Below are 22,706 nucleotides of genomic sequence, written 5' to 3' on the forward strand. Positions count from 1 at the left end.
AGGGTAAAAAAGATTGCAACCTGGATCCCTGGGTGGCGTAGCGGTTTGGCGCCTGCCTTTGGCCCAGGGTGCGATCTCGGAGACCCAGGATTGAATCCCATGTCGGGCTCCCGGTGCATGGAGCCTGCTTCTCCTTCTGCCTGTGTCTCTGCCTCTCTCTCTCTCTCTCTCTGTGTGACTATCATAAAATAAATAAAAATTAAAAAAAAAAAAAAAAGATCGCAGCCAAAAAAAAAAAAAAAAAAAGGTCACAACCCACTTAAAGGAAATCAAAAAAAGTTACTCTGAAGCATCAAAAGAGAAAGAGGAAAAAGAGAGATTATAACACCTGGATAAGATATTCAGCTCTGAGTTTTTTGGCAACTAAGACAAAAAGGAAACACATTAAATTACATAGTTTTCACTTTCTGACAAAAAGAAAGAATATAACTTCATCTACGGAGGAAAAAATTTTCCTGGAACTAATGCAAGCAGTAATTCATCATGAGATTTTTGTCTAAATGGGACTAAGGAAAAAGATCATAAACTTTTGTTTCAGAAAAAAAAAAAGTATTTGCTTTTAGTTTTGACAGTAAATATATAATCATGGTTGAGTTCCTTAACTCTTATCAGCCTCAGATTCATCTGTAAAAGTGGGGACAATGAGATTTAACTCTGTGACATTTAGCTTAGGAATTTTTAAAGCAAATAATTTTGATCTGGGACGCCTGGGTGGCTCATTGGTTGAGCATCTGCCTTCCGCTCAGGGCTCAGGGTGTGATACTGGAATCCCAGGATCAAGTCCCACATCGGGCTTCCCACAGGGAGCCTGCTTCTTCCTCTGCCTATGTCTCTGCCTCTCTCTCTGTGTCTCTCATGAATAAATAAATACAATCTTAAAAAAAATACTTTAGATCTAACATTAATATAGAAAATAAAACCCTTTATGGTCATGCCCCAATGTCCTAGAATTGTCAACCTAGAATAATCTCATCTGTTTTCTTTTTTATTTAACACATACTTGATAACTATGTAAATGAGTGGATGTTCTTATTTCATATTACGTGACCATCTAGAAAGTCTTATTGGAACTAATTGACACTACTTAAAAAGTTAGACCAGAGGTGTCCAGTGAAAAATTTAAAATGTGCATTTGATCACATATGGATATAAACTCAGAAAATTTAGCTGATTAAAGCAGTGACTCATATTAGACAATTTTCCCAGGGTCCTGCCTAGTGTGGGACAAGCTCTCACGTGTACTGTGCATGACTATGAGAGTGGGCACCTCCTACATTTTGTGCCCTACGTGCCTTGCTTGCCTCACCTTAGTCTCAGCCCTGATTTTTCACTTTCAAAAAAATTCTATTTATCAGAGGTATTCTTATCCGACTGTTATTTATTGGTTATTCTAAGTACTTGACTCTCAGAGCCATAAAATGGATAAATCAATCCCGCAGACTCTGTTTTTTTTTTTTAAGATTTTATTTATTTGAAAGAAAGAGAGTGAGCGCACAAGTAGGGGGTGGGGTACAGGGAGAGAGAGAAGTAGGCTTCCTGCTGAGCAGGGAGACAAGGCAGAGCTCAATCCCAGGACCTGGGATCATGGAGCCAAAGGCAGACACTTAACTGACTAAGCCATCCAGGTATATCCCCTTAAAAAAAATATTTTTTTAAAAAGATTTTATTTATTTATTCATGAGAGACACAGAGACAGAGACAGAGACACAGGCAGAGACACAGGCAGAGGGAGAAGCAGGCTCCTCGCAGGGAGCCTGACGTGGGACTCGATCTCGGGACCCCGGGAATCACAACCTGAGTCAAAGGCAGATACTCAACCACTGAGCCACGCAGGCATTCCCTGGCCTTTAAAAAATGTTTCAGAAGGGGGGGGGGGGAGAGAGAGAGAGAGAGAGAGAGAGAGAGAAAGAGAAAATGAGTGGTGGGGAGGGGCAGAGGGACAAGCCGACTCCCTGCTGAGTGCAGCACCCGATGCAGGGCTCAGTCCCAGAACTCTGAGATCATGCCCTGAGCAAAAGTCAGATCCTTAACTGACTAAGCCACCCAGGTGCTCTGACTCTCTGTTTTATCAGGTAAATATTTAAGTGGATAGTCAAGCATTACCCTTGGGTTACCTGCTGTTCTCTCAACTAAGCAGTTTTTACACTTGATTTTGCATCTACACACTTTAAGTTGGCATTACATGGTTTCTTGGAAAAAAAATGAAAAAAAAATTTTTTAAAGATTTTATTCATCCATTCATGAGAGACACACACAGAGTCAGAAGCACAGATGCAGGCAGAGGGAGAAGCAGGCCCCATGCAAGGAGCCCAACTTGGGACTCGATCCTAGGTCCCTAGGATCATGCCCCAGGCCGAAGGCAGCGCCAAACCGCTGAGCCACCTGGGCTGCCACAAAAAATGAAAAATTTGTATCAAGTTTGCTTTATTAAACTTTAATTTTCATTTTGCTTTGAAAAGAAAAAAGCTTCTTTTCTTTAGATGTCTGGCATTAAGAAAAATCACAGTGTTGGATTATTAAAATATAATTGTCAAAATGAAGATACTACTGAATGCATGAAAATTAACTGACAATTAGATATGAATCCATGCAAATTTCACTGATGCCATAGTGTAGTTTCATCTTGCTAGTATTTAATTTCTATGTTTAAACATATTTCCTTGTAAACTTATACAAATCTCAACCCACTAAATAGAACTTTTAATTTTTATTTGGATTCATGAATAATGTGATCCCGAGCAGGATGTACAAAATACATAAAGTTGTTCACATATTTTTCATGGTCTAGTATAATCTTCTAAAAACAAATGAGAATTGTCATTCCAAAAGAATACTTGTATGAAGCTTTATGAAAAAAAGTTGGTATGGCTGAATGGATATCTGCATCTCTCTGAGAGAGAGCACGTGCTCGAGAGAGTGTGTGCACATGAGTGAAGTGGGGAGGGGCAGAGGAAGAGTGAGAAAGAGAATCTTATGCAGGCTTCATGTTGAACATGGAGACTGATGCAAGGCTGAATCTCATACGCTGAGCAGAAATCAAGAGTTGGAGACCTAACCAACTGAGCCACCCAAGCACCCCTGCGTTATTATTTCCTAAATATTCAATTTTTTAAACATTTGTGAAAATCCACATAGTGAATGAATCAGGCTTCTTCCACAGTGAAGAACAATTATTTGAAGGTGGAATCTTAGAACACAAGTGGTAACAGATAAGGCCTGGAAGTCAGAAAAAAGAATAAATATTTTTAGAGAAACTCTTCCTACTCTGTACAACCTGTTGGTAGATCTAGTTACCTATGCAAAAGTCACCTCTGAAATCTAGTCAGGGACGCCTTATTCCTTTCACCCATCATGGAAAATATACCTATTAGAGAACTACTCCAAAGGCCATTTCTAAGACAGAGAAAATCCTGCAATTCCCTTGACACCATTTCTAGGGAACTGCTTTGAACTGCTTCCAGGAATATTCCCCAGTTCATCTCTCTCAATAATATCCTTCCAATAATTTCTTCCCAAATATCTGTTATGTCTTTCCCAGACAAGGAAACAATGTCTTCAGCATACTCATAAACCAATCATCTGTTTTGAGCATTTCTTTCTCTGTTAGGATAACAAAATGGTAAAAACATGGCCAAGACAAGGCACTGATAGTTCAGTGGAAAAAATGCACTGGATTAAAAAACTAGGCTTCACAATACCAACTGTTGGAGAGGATGCAGAGCAACTGGAACACTTATTCGTTGCTGATGGGAATGCAAAAGGTACAGTCACTTTGGAAAATAGTTTGGCAGTTGCTTATAAGGTCAAACATACACTTTCCAAAAGACCCAGAAATCCTGCTCCTGGGGTATATACCAAGAGAAAGGGAAACTTACATTTACCAAAACACATACATGATCATTTATAGCATCGTTATTACTTATAGACGCCTCCAAATGAAAACAACTCAAATGTCCATCAACTGGTAAATGGATTAACAAACTCTGGTATGTCCATACAATAGAATATTCCTCAGCAACAAAAAGGAATAAATGACTAATATTTGCAACAACATGGATGAATCTTTTTTTATAGTAAATGAAAAAAGTTAGTCTGAAAAGACTGATCATTTCATTTATACAACATTCTGGGAAAATGGAATACCTTTTGCCGGAAAAGGCAAAACTACAGGGATAGAAAACGGATCAGTAGTTGGGAGGACTGTAGGTGGAGAAAGGGTCAATATAAAAGGGGCATGAAGGTATTTTCTGAAGTGATGAAACTATTTTATATATTGTCTATGGTGATGGTTACACAAGTGGGTGTATTAGCCAAAAATCACAGAAATGTATAATAAACAGGGCATGAATTTTACTGTATGTATATTGCATTTCAATACATCTGACTCAAAAAAATAAGAAAAATGGGGTTATCTCTTAGTTATTAACTGGCTTTGGACAAGCCACTTGAAACTCCTTTCTCCTTTTATAAAATGAGGAATTTATATTAGCTCTAAAAGAGTTTTGGAGAAGAACAACAAAAAATATTTTATGGGCTCTTGGCATACATATAGTATACAGGCAATACAGTGATGAATAAGACAAAGTACACTAAAGAAATTTACTGTCTAGTGCGATAGAGAGGTAAAACATAATTATTAAATAATGGGGAAATCCAATGACAGAGACTGAATAGGCAAAAGAGGTCAACAAGAAGGGGCATTCCAAGAATAAGAATTAACCCAAAGAATAAAGTATCATTAATTCATAAAGAATAATAAAGTATATCACATGTTCAATATAAAGGACCAGATCACAGTGAGACATAAACATGAGAAATCATTAATGTACATGGACAACTGGAATCCAGCAATCTTAATGCAACATGGACTCTGAAAAAGCATAAAGTAAAAATTATGACAAAATGGAAAAAGTACCTCACGATGATTTAGAAGTTGTTCTAAATCTAATGCCATTTGATTCTTCATCTGTAGTAAAGCTGACTTTTCTTTATTTAAATTGCTGAAAAAAAAAAGCCGATCAAGGTTTAAAGCCATCATATTGGCATAAATTTAACTAAGAAACAGTAAATAGCAAAAGGCTAAAGACAAAGCTGATGGCCTGAATTAAAGAGAAATTTAATTTATAGTCCATAAAGATATCAGATCAGCCACTATAATGTTTGATTTAATCAACAGCTAACTATTTTCTAAGAAGACTTTTTCTTTTAATGATCATTTAGCAGTATAGATGAGATGCTTTCAGAGAATTCTTTCCTGCCTAGTAGGAGCATAAAATTAGTATTTTAAAGAGGACTACTCACTCCTGAAATGTAGAAAAGATGAAATGGGATTTATATAAAGGTAAAAAGTATGTTTGGGCAAGATATTAAAACTCAAGACACAGGAAATTAAATTAAAACATTTACCCTTAGAACTAAAAGTAACATTTTAAAATTTACCACACACTAAATTACCAGGTTCATGTAACTAAGCTAGATAAATGAATGAGATATTCAGTTTGTGCTAAATTTGGGAAAACAATTTTTGTCCCCAAATTCTTAGTTCAATCTTTAATTTCTAATTTTGCATTGTGAATTTGCCTTTGATAAAATCTATCTTCTGATTGGAAAGGGTGAGAAGCCTAAGTAGAACATATTAATATTTTAAAAGATAAATATTTGAGGTCTTTTCTGTATTTTCTGGAGTTTTATTATTCAATGTATAAAAATTAATTGGAATTATTAAATGAAATGCTCTTTGAAAGCCACTGAAATGAATCTACTCAGCACCACATCAAGAATTAAGAAAAGCAACAATGAATTAAAACAACATAATTTCATAAATATCAAAACAAAATCTGTGAGGGTAAAATTAGAATTATTTTGCTGGATAGGTAAGATTATCCTTTAAGAAAATGGAAAGCCACCAATTTTTAAAATATTAGTCACAAGTTTTTTTTACTATTCAAGGAATAGTAGTGGGTGATCTGAAAAAACTGGTAATTCCAAGCACGTAAGAGGGAAAAACTCACATTCTCCTTTTTCCTAGTAACTGAACTTCCCCAAGGAAGCACCATAGTTTGTCCTCTGAGAGAAAGATAAGATGCAATTTTGACTTCTGTTTCCAACTGTGCCACTGACTCAAGTGTGTGGTATAAAAGCACAACACACACCACCCTACTAAGCCTCAGTTTTCACATCTGTAAAAGTGGAAAACAATACTCATGTATGTCAAAGGGATATATGAATTACCTAATAATGATTAAATAAAGAATTGAACGTATAAAATGCAACATACATGCTACATGATATTACTAATTGAGATGAAAAACATGTATCACAGAAAAACAGTAATTAAATGCCATACAGCTTAGATGCTCAGCAGAAGAATTCAGAATTAGGCATCAGAGATCCTACAGAGCCTTGGAGTTGAAAAGAACTAAATGATATAAAGGTAACTGAGTGCTACATTCTGCCAGAGTCCTCCAAAGCATGGTAAAGATCAGATGTTTCTGTAACTATAGAATTCAAATCTATCTTTAGCTAGAATCATCTTGAATATGAAATATTTTTCAAAATTAAACATCCAGTAACATTGGAATAGGATTTTTCGAGGAACAGAAATGTGTTAATGCTCATATGCATGTATATGTTAATGTTCATGTATGTTACATACACATACTATATAAACAAACACAAGCAGTACATACACACAAACACACAAATGAACACACACCCACACTCTTTCTCTCAAATACCAACAGGCCCTTAAATAAAATGTATGCATTAGGAATGGAACGTTGATGTAACCAAGGATTTTACCTGGATAATTTGTTAGAAATGCTTTATGTGTAGTGTTTAATTTTTTTCCAGAATAAAGGAAGTATTCCAATTTAAAAAAAATTTATTTTATTTAAGATTTATTTATTCATTCATGAAAGACACACACACACACACACACACACACACACACACACACACACACACAGACAGCCACACAGGCAGAGGGAGAAGCATGTTCCATGCAGGAAGCCAATGTGGGACTCCATCCCAGGACTCCAGGATCACACCCCGAGCCAAAGGCAGATGCTCAACCACTGAGCCACCCAGGCATCCTGAAAGTATTCCATATTTATTTATTTATTTTAAGATTTTATTTATTTATTCATGAGAGAGAGAGAGAGAGGCAGAGACACAGGCAGAGAGAGAAACAGGCTCCATGCAGGGAGCCTGACATGGGACTCAATCCCGGGTCCCCTGGATCAGGCCCTGTCTGGGCTGAAAGTGGCACTAAACCGCTGAGCCACCTGGGCTGCCCTATTCCATATTTAAATAGCAAAAATAACTATTTAATATAGAATAAAAAGTGGGTAAATTGGTTCACAGAGCAACTGTGTTCTACCTGCAAGACGTGGGTTTATCACAAACAGTACAGACTCCTCTGATGATATTTGGGTATATATTTTCAAAGTCTCAGCCTTCTGTATAATATACTCTTAAACCACAAGGGGACTATCTTCAACACATGGGTCTCTAAAACTGAATATAATGATTATTATACTCTGTATTCTTCTATGTATGTAATTACTCAATCAAAGTTTAGTTTCTATAAGACACATTTCATAACAGTGGTGAAAATTTACCTTAAAAATACAAAGCTCCCATGCGTGACTCAAGCAACTACAAAACAAATCTCCTTATAAGCACATCTTTCATGAATGGTATATTACACCCATAACTGTTCAATTCACTGTTAATTATTACTCAGAAATTCATGTTTATGGCTCTGTGTCACCTGCTATATGAAAACATATTCCTGATATACTGTTCTTTAACTTCCTGGATCAATATACCTTGGCTTAGCCTTACAAGGCTAAGTAGTCTTTTCTTCTTAAACTACTGGTTAAGAATAAACTGAGAATTGACAATGGGGAAAAGAAATTTATGCTAATTATTCTCTTTCCATGCTTCCTTCAGTTCTGAGCCATAGATCAAACTATATAACTCAGATTGTCTCCTGTGGTTTGGTAGAGGAGAGTTTAACAGTACTACTTTTAGAATGGATTATTACTTTAATGATAGGGGAATTTAAAGTAGTTAATAGTGATATCTCAAATGTTAGCTTTTAATGTGTTTATTATCATTTCATTTTAGTACATATTTACTCTAACCTTTCTAGACATTGAATATAAATAGCTAGATTTGCAAGCTGTGGGTGTGGTATAGTGGCACTGTTTCATTTTCTAAGAAAATGATAAAATTATTCAGTTCCTTAAAGAGCTTTTATTGTATAAGCTAGAGACATATTTTAAAAAGAAGCCATTTAACTAAGACCATAAAACCCTAAAAGAAAACATAGGCAATAAACTCCTGGACATTGGTCTTAGTGATTAGTTTTTTGGATCTATCACCTCAGGTAAGGGCAGCAAAAATAGACATAAATAACTGGGATAATATCAAACTAAAAAGCTTTGAGATAGCAAAGGAAATCAGCAACAAAACAAAAAGGCAACTATGGATGGATGAATAAAGAAGATGTAGGGATCCCTGGGTGGCGCAGCGGTTTGGCGCCTGCCTTTGGCCCGGGGCGCGATCCTGGAGACCCGGGATCGAATCCCACGTCGGGCTCCCTGGTGCATGGAGCCTGCTTCTCCCTCTGCCTGTGTCTCTGCCTCTCTCTCTCTCTCCCTGTGTGACTATCATAAATTAAAAAAAAAAAAAAAAGAAAAAGAAGATGTAGTGTACACACACACGCGTGCACACACACACACACACACACACACGGGAATATTAGTCTCCTATAAAAAAGAATGAAATCTTGCCATTTGCAATAACATGGATGAACCTAGAGGGCATTATACTAAATGAAATGTCATAGAATGACAAATTCTGCAGGATTTCACTTACATGTGGAATCTACAGAACAAAACAAACGAACAAAACAAAACAGAAAGATTAATAAAAACAGCTAGTGGTTGCCAGAGGGGAGGGGGCTGGAGTTTGGACAAAATAGGTGAAGGGGATTAAGTTGTTCAAACTTCCAGCTATAAAATAAATACATCATGGGGATGAAAGGTACAGCATGGGGAATACAGTCAATAACACTGTTATAAGTTTGTACGGTGACAGATGGTAACTATACCATGGTAAGCATTTCATAACATATATAAATGTTTAATCCCTCTGTTGTACACCTGAAATTAATATGGCATGTCAACTATACTTCAGCTTAAAAAATAATCAATTCATGTAAATATTCCTTCCAATTAAAATCAACAGCTAGCAAAAAGGAATAGGCCTTTTTAAGTAATCATTTTGAATGGGTTATTTGATGTTTAGATTTCAAATTAATGAAGGACAAAAGGAAGGGAAGTAATATTTACTGAGCTTCTCGTGCCAGAAGCTTTATATATGTTCTTTCATTTAATTTTTCCATCTAACCCTTGAGTTCATGCTAATATCTCTATTTTACAGGCACATTTGCCATGACAAAGAAACCAGGGTGATGTGCATTCAGAGCCCAGGATAATTCCCCTACATGTAAAATGTCATCAGCTCAGAATAATAGTGATGGTGGACAGACTGCTGGGTCAGACTTACTGACTGGGCTGTTTTTTATGGTAGTTTATTCATGTCATGGGGGCACATTTAACAGCATCTCAAGGGCCATATTTAAACTGCTGAAAGCATCTTAATTTTTCACATTAGAAGGTAGCTGTTTCAATTAGGAGCAAGTTTCATGTCCTATGAAATACTAGTTCAGAATTTATTAAAATATTTATACAGTAAATTTATGAAACATAGACAGCTTTAAGGGACTCAGATTTTAGCACAAAAATATTTTTATAGTTAATTTCATAATTGACATAGTTTCTATGATTACTAATTGGTGTCATGTCCAATAACACAGCCATTAACTGGCCACAGGTGGCAATTAAAATTAAAATTTATTTAATTAAAATAAAAAAATTAGTTCTTCATATGGGTAGTGGCTACCATACTGGACAGTGCACATATGGAGTATTTTTACTATTACAGAAAGTTCTACTGGCCAGTGGAGGTTTATTTTTTTATTTTTAAAATTTTTAAAAAAGATTTTGTTTATTTATTTGAAAGAGAGTGAGAGAGAACACAAGCAGGGGGAGGGGGAGGAAGGGGGAGGGGCAAAGAGAGAGGGAGAAGCCAGGGAGAGCAACTTGGGGGAGGAGGACTTGGAGCTCAACCATCGCTCTGGTAACATGACCTGAGCCTAAAGTAGATGCTTAATCGACTGAACTACTCAGGCATCCCAAGGACAATGGAGGTTTAGAGAGTTTGTTTAATTGATTGGTTCCAATTCAAAACTAAGTACTGAACTAGATTTGAACCCATGCGACGTATCTATAGAGCCTATACTCCCTTTTAAAAATATTTTTTAAAAACAACTTTATTGGGATCCCTGGGTGGCGCAGCGGTTTGGCGCCTGCCTTTGGCCCAGGGCGCGATCCTGGAGACCCGGGATCAAATCCCACGTCGGGCTCCCGGTGCATGGAGCCTGCTTCTCCCTCTGCCTGTGTCTCTGCCTCTCTCTCTCTCTGTGTGTGACTATCATAAATAAATTAAAAACAAAACAAAACAAAACAACTTTATTTGGAATATTTGGAAAGAAGAGAGAAAATATAACAAAGCCACACGTATCCATCACCTGGCTTCAACAATGATCAATTCATGAAAGCTCCACCTTTAATCACTCTTCTATACTATTTTATTTATTTTTTGCTTCTCTCCCTTAATTATATTAATGAAAAATTATCCCTTATTCAGAACAGAACATAGGGAGGCTGTATAACATGTTATGGTGTTAATGGTGTTAATAATGTTAATGGTGAAGAGTATAGAATCAGAAAGCAGACAGATCTGGATTCAAATTTTGACCCAACTTGCTTTTAGATAGCAAGTTGTTTAATTTCTCTAGGGCTGAACTTGTTCGTATTAATAGTTTCCTTCTATAGCTATTTTTTTCCTCTATATTAAATACTTTCAGCTCTTAATTTTTAGTAAAATAAATATTCAAATAAACTTATTTAAAGGTGACTGTGAAAGGTAATTTTTCCATAGGACTTTTATGTTCCCACTCCAAGATTAAAAAGGTAAAAGGAGATTCTATACAAAACTTCAAAAAGAATAGAGGAAGAAATATATAACATAGGAAGAAAAAGTTCTATTTAGAGTTCTTTCCTCACTTTCCTTAAGATAACCAAGTGCCCAGTGAGTGATAAAACATAATTTCTATTGTTCCCAATAGCAATTTACATAAGAATTACTTAAATCAATCCAGAAATAGTTATTTATATTGACATTTTATTTTATTATTATTTTTTTAATTTTTTATTAATTTATGATAGTCACGGAGAGAGAGCGAGAGAGAGAGGCAGAGAGAGAAGCAGGCTCCATGCACCGGGAGCCCGACGTGGGATTCGATCCCGGGTCTCCAGGATCGCGCCCTGGGCCAAAGGCAGGCGCCAAACCGCTGCGCCACCCAGGGATCCCTATATTGACATTTTATTTTATTTTTTTATTTTTTATTTTTTTTTTATATTGACATTTTAAAGCATAAATGTGATTTAAAATTATTTTATCATATCATCCTGCAATTAAAGATCAGGAGTAAAGTTTTGGACCAATTACTTTGGTGGGGTAGAAACAAGAATTATTCTGATTCATCAAAAAGAACACCTACTCATATGTTAGAGTAACTACCAGTGGTTTTATACTTTTGGCTATATAACTTAGGAAATCTGCATTTAATAACTATTTTATCCTCACTGTTTTCCAATTCCTTCATTTTACAATTTCTATTCCCATATAATTCTCTGCTTCTCCATTTATGAATCAGTTAATAATTTATTTAAATTATTCCAACAATCTTAAAATCCAATAATAACTAACCATCCAGGAGTTAAAATTTCTTTCTGTATAACACTATTCTTTTACCTCAACTTAAAAAGACTAAAATGATTATACAGATGAACAGGTAAAGAATTTGAATGATTATTAAATGGAGCAAGTCTTTAAGGTCACTCTCTCTCAAATAAATAAATAAATCTTAAAAAACAAACAAACAAACAAACAAATTATCTCTGTAAAGAGGGCCCAGGAATTTATACTTCCTACAAAGTCCCCTAAATGATCCTGATGTATCCTCCTTCTGCACCTCCTTTCCCCCACGTTCTCTCTCAAAAAAATAAATCTTAAAAGAAAGTTATTTTTGGGATGCCTGGGTGGCTCAGTTGGTTAAGTGTCTGGCTCTTGATCTCAGCTCAGGTCTTGATCTCTGGGGAGCGAGTTTGGGCCCATTCTGTTAATGAAATCAAGGGAAACAAGGACAGGAGAGCTGCTTATGTCCTAGGGTGGGTAAAGTGCTTTGTTATTAAGTAGCATTGTTATTTCCAGGCTAAGACTTCCGATCATAAGGTGGAAGGTGAACACCTAATGTGATGTGACCTAGTTTCTCTAAGATAAATTACATTTAAGACCATGTTTATATTTAAATTCTTTTTCTTCACAATCTACAAACTTAATTCATGAATTAAGTTCTTTACATTGCCTTTATTATTCGAATAAAAGATTTATATAGATGATTTACCTGACATCTTTCTCAAGTTGTGTAATACACTCCTTCAGCGAATCAATCTTAGAATCTCTTTGACGCACTGATTCAATGAGATATCTGTAAGGTTGCTGAGTCTGGTTTAACAGAGAATTGGCCCTGTCAAGCTAAAGAAAAACAGATTTCATGAAAACCTTAAAAATTTTACACTGTAGCATAGATACAGTACACCCAAACTCCCTTACATCAATTACTCAGAAAAGCTTTTCCTGTGTAACTTTGAAAGTTTAAAAATTACTAACCAATATAAGTATTCTTTATAATAACAAGTAATACATAAATAGGAAAGAAAAAATTTTAAATAAAATATGAGTTTTAGGGATGGGTTACCTGTTTTGCCATTTGTTGGTGTGGGAAGATATGTAACAAGAATTTTATCTCCTTTTATTTTTTTAATTTTTTAAAGATTTTATTTATTTATTCATGACACACACACACACACACACACACACACACACACACACACACAACACACAGAGGCAAAGACACAGGCAGAGGGAGAAGCAGGCTCCATGCAGGGAGCCCGACGTGGGACTCGATCCCAGATCTCCAGGATCAGGCCCTGGGCTGAAGGCAGACGCTCAACCACTGAGCCACTCAGGTGTGTGCTAAACCACTGAGCCACCTGGGCTGCCCTATCTCCTTTTAATAAGTATCCATTAGCTAAGAATAAAAATCTTTTGAGCTTTATTTCTATTCAAAATAACATAAAGACATTACAATTTACCATTTTCCTCATGTCTTCATATTTCTTTCCTTTTTTTATTTTTTATTTTTAAGATTTTATTTATTTGACAGAGAAAGAGAGAGAACAAGCTCCCTGCTGAGCAAGGAGCCAGGTATGTGGGGCTTGATCCCAGGACTCTGGGATCATGACTTGAGCTGAAGGCAGACTATTAACTGACTGAGCCACCCATGTACCTCTCTATCTTTGTAAAATTGGTGAATTGTAGCTAAATCATTACGTATAATGACATTTAAAAAAAATTGTAGTTAAAATATAAATAATATAAAATTTACAATGTTAACGATTTTACAGGTTAACACTCAGAGGCCATTAAGTACATTCACGATGTTGTGGAAGCATCACTAGTATCTATTTCTGGAATATTTTTTATCAATCCTAACAGAAGTATCCATTAAGTAAAAACACCCCCCTCCCCCGCCAAGCTACTGGAAATCTCTATTCTACTACCTATCTGTATGAATTTGCCTATTCTAGATATATAAAGGGAATCATATAATATTTGTTATTTTGTGTCTGCTTATTTCACCAATATACTGTTTTTAAGATTCATCCATGGTGTACCATGTATCAGAACTTTATCCCTTTCTATAGCTATATAATATTCCACTGTGTGTTTATAGCGCATTTGTTTATTTATTCATCTCTTGATGAATATTTGGGTGGTTTTCACTTTTTGGCTATTGTAAGTGATGTTGCTACAAATAGTGGTGTATAAATAAATATGTTTGAGTTTCCATTTTCAATTCCTTTGGGTATCTGCCCAAAGGAGTGGAGTGAAACTGTCAAGTCATATGGTAATTTACATTTAGCTTTTTAAAAAATTAAAAAAAACATTTTTTCTATATTTAACTTTTTGAGGAACTGTCAACTGTTTTCTACAGTGGCTGCATCATTTTACATTCCTATTAACAATGCACTTGGTTCTACTTTCTCCACATCCTCACCAATACTGTTATTTCATGTGCCTACTGGCTATTGGCTGTAGTATATCTTCTTTGTAGAAATATCTGTAAGTCCTTTGCCTATATTTTAATTAGGTTGTCTGCTTTTTTTTTGTTGAGTAGTTCTTTTACATTCTGGATATTAAACTCTTATTAGAGATATGATTTGTAAATACTTTCTCTCATTCTGTGGGTTCTCTTTTTACTCTCTTCTATCTTTTGATCACAAAAGTCTTTAATTTTGATGAAGTCCAACTTACCTATTTTTTCATTTGTTCTCTATACTTTTGAGGTCCTTTTTAAGAAACAATTGCCAAACCCAAGATCATGAAGATTTTCTCCAATGTTTTCTTCTATGAGTTTTATTTTCCTAGCTCTGAAATTTAGGTCTTTGATCCACTTGGAATTATTTTTTGTATATAGTATAAGGTATGGGTTCAATTTCAATGTCTTACATGGAGATAATCCAGTTTTACCATCACCATTTGTCCAAAAGACTTTTTTTCATTGAATGGTCTTAGCAATCTTGTTGAAAAATCATTTACTGTAGATGTGAAGGTTTACTTCCAGACTCTATTTTACTCTGTCTTCTCTACCTATTCTTTTGCTAGTACATCATTGTTTTGACTATCTTTGTAGTAAATTTTAGAATCTGTGAATTCTCTAACTTTTTCTTTTTCGAGATTGTTTTAGCCATTCAGGGTCCCTTGAGATTGTATCTGAATTTTAGGCTGAGTTTTTTTATTTTTTGCAAAAAAATGCTCTTGGGATTCTGATAGGGAGTGCATGGAAGCTTTAAACTGTTTTGGGCAGTATTGTCATCTTAACAATATTAAGTCTTCTAATCCATGAACATGGGATATCTTTCCATTTATTAGGTCTTTCTGAATTTCTTCAGCAATATTTTGTAGTTTGCAGTGTACAAATCTTTCTTCTATTTGATAAATTTATTCCTAAACATTTTATACTTTTTGATGCTATCATAAGTGGAATTGTTTTCTTAATTTCCTTTTGGATTGCTCATTGCTAGTATATTATACACAATTTTATATTATGCCTTTACCTAATATAATTATTTTTCCAAGCTCTCAGAGTACCTTAATTTATGATTTTAATGGTTACAAAACTGTCTAGGAAGCTAATGTACCATAATTACATTGCTTATAGTAATAAACATTTAGGACGTTATCCATTTTTGACTAGTATAATATTGCAACAGACTTCAAAATTAATTATTTTTCTTTAATGTTTTCTTTGTGAATTTTTTTTCAGACAGAAGTTGCACTAAGGTTAAGGACTATGTAATGCACTTGATATATGAAGACCAAAATTCTTTCCTTAAGGACTTAATTAACTTATATATCCAACCAATCTTAGTTTTTTTGTTTATTGTGTTTGCTGTTTTCCTAAGCAAATGTAAAACATAGGTTAGTAGAGGACTAAACACAGCACTGTCACTATCAGCAGGCCCATATTTGGTACCTAATGAGTTCCAGAAAAAGTATTCTAAAGTTGGATATGCAAAAACTGAACAATGACTACAAAAGTGGTGGATATCTATTATAAGTGTGAGGTATGGGGAAGAGAGTATTTTATTACATAGAACAAAAATACTATAAAATTCCTACGTTATGACTTTAAATGTTCTTTGATAATAAAATTCTAGCCCTTTATATATTTAAATATTTTTTCCTCTTTCCTTCATAGTCCCTAAAGATTTGCTCTTTTTCTGGGACAAGAAATGATTTATATTTTTTTCTCAAGTGAATTATATTTACAGGATTTATATTTTTTATTAAGATTTAAACATATAATTTGTTTTAGTATTGCAATATTTTGGTTTTCTATTCACATAAAAGAAATGAGTGACTAGCAGCTTAGAAGCTGAAGGTTTAGAGAAGAGTAATATGGGTACAGTGGAAGGTACAGTGGAAGGCAGAAAGAATCTAAGGCAGAAACAATCATCGTTAAAATGATCAGCCATGAGATCCAAGTGGGTAAGGGAGAAAAAGTCAAAGTGGTTGACCAGCTAGCTGTTAGAGAATATCTGCTTGCAGATTGAGGACTACTTTGTAAAAGTTATTTAAATAGCTCAAATGAATTATATTAGAAAATTTCCTTTTGGTTACATTAGCACAGGGAAAAAAAAATTCCTCAAAGAAAAGGAAATGAATAGTGAAAGAAAAGACGACTTCATTTTTTGGACATGATTCATTACAGTAAAGCAAAGCTATAAAGAAAAAAAAATACCATGAATATTTTCTATAGTTTGGGTTTTAGTGTCCTTTTTCCTTCCTTTGGTAGTCATTCTTTTAAATCTATTACAATGTCACTGGAATCTTATTACTTAGTCTACTTAGTTATTTTATGAACATTCAAATATGCAGCTGGACAAAAATAAAACTAAGTTCTACTTACCTGTATAACCAGTTTCACTAGTCAATTAAATCAAACAATTGCCTCGACTTTGTTTTCACGGAACTGACCTTAACTGAATAAACTGAACTGACAAGTTGCTTTGTGTTTCAAAGTGCAGAATAGTCCGGAGAGGGATGGGGGGTGGGGCCGGGGGCTGGTGAGCAACATCAGGGAAGCACTAAGGGCATTACAAATTGTAGTTAGCTGTAGCCTAGAATGAGCTATGTTTGAAACTTATCAGATCTAAATTCAGTTGCATAAAAAGTATAACAGCAGTCATTAGTCTTAATTATTTTAGTTCCACTTTTTTCATCACAGCAATTACACAGGTTAGGTTTTACTATTATAAACAAAATTAAGGGCCCCAGAAGCCTTACTTTCAAAAGGTATCTCTAATATATAGCCTACAAACTCTTCCCTTTCTGGACATTAAGAACAACTACAGTGCTGTCAGTTTTAAGAACATATTTCTTTATGAATTTGTTAAGCTTTTAAGTCTCCAAATTTAATTCCTCATGAAAAATAGATGTTTGTCAATGAAAAGTGATGCTAATATCTATTTTTGAAATAATTATAATTCGACAGAATTTAATTCCTCCAACATGGCTTACAAAAGTCTTTCTGTAACTATAATAATTAGTATTCAAAAAGTTACACAATCACTCACTTTGCCTATTGTTAGTAATCTTTTCCTTATAGGAAAGCCTTAGTAATTAGTGACTCAAGAATCATATACGTAATAAATGACTCAGGAGTAAACCCATGACACAACATTTTATAGAATTGTTATTCCGCCTTTGTTTCAATAAATTGTGCATATGATTCAGAGAAACGCAACACCTGATTAAAGTATAATTATATATTTCAACTCAAATTTTAATGAACTCTTGGATGATAATCTAAAATAATATATTTTCTCTTAAAATTAAAAAAAAAGTATATAAAGGTGACCACATTTTGTTGTGTTTCTACTAAATGTGGGATTTTTTTCCTTGTAGAGTTTATTTTTAAAGAAACTCCTAGAAATGGAGCTCTTGCCAGGGACAAAATGCATTCTGTTGAATAGAATTTAACATTGAATTAGTTTCTGTGCATAAGATATATACAAGTGATACTTTCTAGTAGGTGGTAGTTTTTGAAGAAAATTCCACATATCCTTATCTAATCTTTTTGATTGTACCTTGGAATGTAAAATGCCTATTTGAGGTCCAATATGGTGCAACACTTTGGTACTAATTCTCTGTGTTCTCAACCTATAGGAGCAGTTGTCAAATCTAGTTAAATCATCAGATCACTGGTGAAAACAGTTAAAAAACAGTGATTTCTGGGTCCCAGCCCAGTTCCAATGAATCAGAATTTCTCAAGGCTAGTCTCAGATTCTGATAATCAGTCAAAAATTTAGAAAGCATAGCTTTTGTGATCTTGGACTTGCTGCAGGCCACTCCATCCAACTTTTACCAGGTTTAACTCTATTGCACATAATTCATCTTATATCCTGAACTTACCATCCTTCCCATTAAAACCACTTTCTTATTCTGTGGCTCAGTGGTTAATAATCTCATCATATTTAACAGGAGTGATATTTAACTGATACAATTCAACCAATTAAGATGCCAGCTTTGCACTGGAGCAGGTGCATGGAGAAACTCTGTAATCCCAGGTATTACTTCTTTGTTGGTAGATGGTGAGGAGATCTGGGGGATTTTAGGAGGCACCAGACAGACAGAAATGACATGCAGGGACTTAGGACAACAGCTATGTACAGTATTCTCACAAATACTTTCTTGTTTATTTTTTAAAAGATTTTATTTATTTATTTGAGAGAGAGAAAGAGCACATGGGAACAAGGGCAAGTAGTGGGGGGTGGCAGGGTGGGTGGGAAGGAGAGGGACAAGTAGACTCTACTGAGTGTGGAGCCCAATGCAGGGCTTGTTCCCAGGACGCGAGGAGATCATGACCTGGAATGAAACCAAGAGCTGGACACTTGACCAACTAAGCCACCCTGGCACCCCCAAATATTTTCTTATTTTAATAACCAAAAGCAAGTGCATGCTAGTTGATTATCAGTCCTGCTCTGATCCTGAGATTATCAAAGTATGGTAATAAGGAGATATTAACAAAATAAAAGGAAAAATAATAGGTAAGACAAAATTCTTGAGTAGGACATTAAATATTTCAGAATAATCAGCTTGGATGTGATGGACTATCTACTCATAAGTCACAGAATACTCAGGACTGGAGAGGATGATTTTTTTTCCAAGTGTGGTCATACATCACTTTTATTAGAGTCACAGGAAGAGGGAGTTAAAAATGCAGATTCATGGGTTTCATTCCAGACCTACTTAGTCACAATCTCTAAGGGCAGGATCTAGAAACCTATATTTTAAACAAGAATCTTTGGTGATTCTTACAGTCACTAACATTTGAGAATCACTAGTGAGGTGTAAGTATAGAGCAAAGCGGCAGACATTTGAGGGACACCTACACTGCAGGGTTGTAAGAAGATAAGACATCTGAGGGAGAATGGTGTCATCAAGCAAGAATTTCTAGATTATCTATAGCATCCAAAATGTCATGCCATAGATCAGGAGACTGAGAAAAGAATACCAACAATTAGGAAACCAGTGCTGATCACTAAGGGCGGGCATAGCTGAACAGATGATCAGGGAGGACAGTAGTAGGAATTAAGTATAAAGAGAGGGGTTAACTTTTGAAAGTTGCCTATGTCTACACACACACACACACACACACACACACACACACACACAGTCTCTCTCCCATTTTTTTTGAAGAAGGACCAAAAGGGGGGAAAAAGAGTAAGTGAAGATACAAAAAAAATCCTTGGGTGAAAGAGACTCCAGAAAAAGAAACTGAGATGACCTAATTATAGTAATGAAGCTACAGATGATGATAGATGATGGAACTGATGGTTTTGAGGAGTGGAAATGACCTGCAATGAGGATATTGGGACGGATATCCCAATAATAGGACAGATGCAGAGAAATAAAAACACTGGGCAGCAGGAATGAGGGCACGGCTGATCATCAACAACATGAATTTGTAATGCTTTCAAGCGGCAAACGTAACAGATTTCCACAAGAAATTTTCAGCACATTACCACAAAACCAAAGAATCTTCTCTCCCTCTCTCCTTCCTTCCATTAAGTATTTATGGGGTAACTATCAGATTGTAAGGTAATATGCAAAGGGTAGGGAATGTCAAGAAAAGCCTGATTGATGGATGAATTAAGGGACAAAGCAATCTGGGGTCCTAGTGAGTGTAGTACTCAGATGGTTGGTAAGGCTGGGTAGGAAGAAAAATGAAGTCAAGAGGGGCTTGACAGGGAAAATATGAAGAGTTTATGAGTGTGGAACACAATGAGTGCAAATAAAGCACAGATTTAGTGGGAATGAGAGGACTGGAAGAGCTGGAAGGACAGGAGATTAGAGTCAGAGAATGGGATTTTCAAGTTCAAGGGGTTTAAATTTCTTGTCCCTGAGAAATTCATTTTAACGTGGTTCAATTGTATATCAATCCTGCTCGCAATGGGGAGGGTGTTGCTGTGAGAGTTGTAATAGTTCTTAAATAAAAAAAAAGTGGTCATTCATGAGTTATCAAGGCAAACCAGTAAGATAAGGAGTTTAAACAATTTGTTTGATGGGTAAACAGGATATAATTTATAGATAAATCATCGTTTTCCCTTACTTCAGTGGTGGTTGGCATTTTGTATACACACACACACTCTCACATTAGCTGGTATGTGAACCTATAAAAAGCATGCCTATAGAACAGATTCTAGTATATTGTCCTGAATCCACGTAATTGAGTTTTTTCCAGAAGGAACCGTAACAAAGACTTCTTGACTTAAGCACTTGGCAAGGTTGGACACAGAGCTGTTAGAAAAATGAATCTGAATGTTTTATCCATAAAACAAATTGGTCATTCATATGGTAGATAAATATATGTTAATCACTATTAAAATAAAAAGGTTAACCTGTATATAATTCCACATTACAATCTCAAAAAATCAGAATGGCAATAATCAGCCTCTTCACATTAGGTCTTCTTTATGGAACTTTATCATGGATCAACAATTTAATTATCCCTCATGTCCAGTTATATTATATCTTGAGCATCCACAAAATTTATGAGGACACTAACTTCCCAAGGAGTGAAGCATCACATGAAATACACAGACACAAGAGAAAATGAAGAAGTCTCCCCCAGATTCCTAAACATTACAAAAAAATTGTTATCTATGTCAAAAAGTTACTTTCCTGGGGCTATTTTCCTGCTACCAACAAATCCAGCTTCAAGGACTGCCAAATTGTACAAGGGACAAAAGGTGGCCATTATTACCTTCACAGAAAATGAGCCACTAACATCTTCTCCCTCCTTTTTTCATCTATCTCTTCTCTGTGGTATTCAGATTTCATTCCCTTTCTCATCTTGTTTTTGAAGACTTTATTACAACAGTTTTAGGTTCACAGCAAAATGGCCTGGAAACACAAGGAGTTCCCATATATTCCCTGCTCCCCCATCTCACAACCTCTCCCAGCATCAGCATTTATGACAACTGATGAACCTATACTGACACACCACTGTCATCCAAAGTCTAGAGTTTACATTACAGTGCACTCTTGGTGCTATACATTCTATGGGTTTGGACAAACGGATAAGGGCATGTGTCCAGTTACAATATTATAAACAACAGTTTACCCTAAAAAGTCCTTTTGCTGTATCTATTTATCCCTCCCTCTCTCCTAACCCCTGCAACTACTGATCTTCCGTCTCCATAGTTTTGCCTTTTCTAGAATATCACATAGCTAGAATTGTACTGTATATAGCCTTTTCAGATGGTCTTTGCCTGTTTTTAAAAGTTTTTTTTTTCATCCTCTGCTTTGCTTTTCTGTGTTTTCTCTCCTAAATGTTATGAAACATACTGTTTTATTTTAAAGTGAGAGAGCGAATGAGCAGTAGGGACAGAGAGAGAGCGAGAGAGAATCTGAAGCCAACTCTGTGATGAGGACAGAGCCTGATGTGGGGCTCAATCTCACGACCCTGAGATCATGACCTAAGCCAAATGTTTAACTGACTATGTCATCGAGGTGCCCCAAACATACTCTGTTTTAAAAACTAGAAGTAATCCACTCATTTGCTTGGAAAATCTTTTTTTTTTTTTTTTTTAAGATTTTATTTATTTATTCATGAGAGACACAGAGAGAGAGAGAGAGGCAGAGACGCAGGCAGAGGGAGAAGCAGGCTCCATGCAGGGAGCCCGATGTGGGACTTGATCCTGGGTCTCCAGGATCACACCCCAGACTGCAGGCGGCGCTAAACCACTGCGCCACCGGGGCTGCCCTTGCTTGGAAAATCTTATTTGGAACTTAATAAATAATTTACAACTGAGAACACTGAGGCACAGAGAAGTCAAACAACTTTTCTGAGTTTACACAGCAAGTAATTACCAGAAAGGACAGTTTAACCCAGTGAGTCTGGCTCCAGAATCATTTGCTTAATAGCCAATATTCATTACTGCCTCTCAGTAGCAGGAAAGAAAGCAATAATATGTACGACTAGCACAAAATGTGAAGATATAAGAATTCCTCTCCTCTACTACCTCAAAATAAAGAATGTAGACTAAAGGCATGGGTGTGCATGACAACACACAAACACTAAAGAAACATGACCAACTGTCCACAAAGGAAGATGCTTCATAGCTATTCTTCCACGTAAAGATATCTAATTGAATCTATGTGGGTGCCATGTTCATGTGGGACTTATGGGTGCTATGCTCCTTTCCTTGGTGCTTTAGTCATTTTCCAAGGACATGTAAGAACAATGGTGCTCCATTTGTGCCTTCTGTGTGCCCATCTGGCTGCAAATTACAGGCAGCGATAATTGGTTGTTATCCTCTGCCTGGTTTACTTCTTTCATAAAACTTACCAAGTTTTAATTTTTACTTGAAAAA

The 22,706-nt window shown here is 35.6% G+C and overlaps 1 protein-coding gene across 10 annotated transcripts in view; it reads right to left on the reverse strand.

Moving 5' to 3' along the window:
- The window catches only part of PIBF1 (progesterone immunomodulatory binding factor 1), a 191,259-nt gene that overhangs the window by 22,934 nt on the left and 145,619 nt on the right, over window positions 1–22,706 (reverse strand). For 4 of the 10 annotated variants that reach the window (XM_077855406.1, XM_077855403.1, XM_077855404.1 and 1 more), the window contains 2 exons: window positions 12,605–12,735; window positions 4,916–5,000 (listed from right to left, as the gene is read on the reverse strand). The exons of 1 other annotated variant lie outside the window; for it this stretch is intronic. In XM_077855406.1, coding sequence (XP_077711532.1) covers window positions 4,916–5,000; window positions 12,605–12,735 — 216 coding nt within the window. Of the gene's footprint in view, window positions 1–2,489; window positions 3,217–4,915; window positions 5,001–6,011; window positions 6,180–12,604; window positions 12,736–22,706 lie in introns of those variants that run through there. 5 more of the 10 variants (XR_013355736.1, XM_077855407.1, XR_013355738.1 and 2 more) reach the window with 5 other exon arrangements.

Source organism: Canis aureus, chromosome 17 (genome assembly GCF_053574225.1).
Source record: "Canis aureus isolate CA01 chromosome 17, VMU_Caureus_v.1.0, whole genome shotgun sequence".
Lineage (NCBI taxonomy): Eukaryota > Metazoa > Chordata > Mammalia > Carnivora > Canidae > Canis > Canis aureus.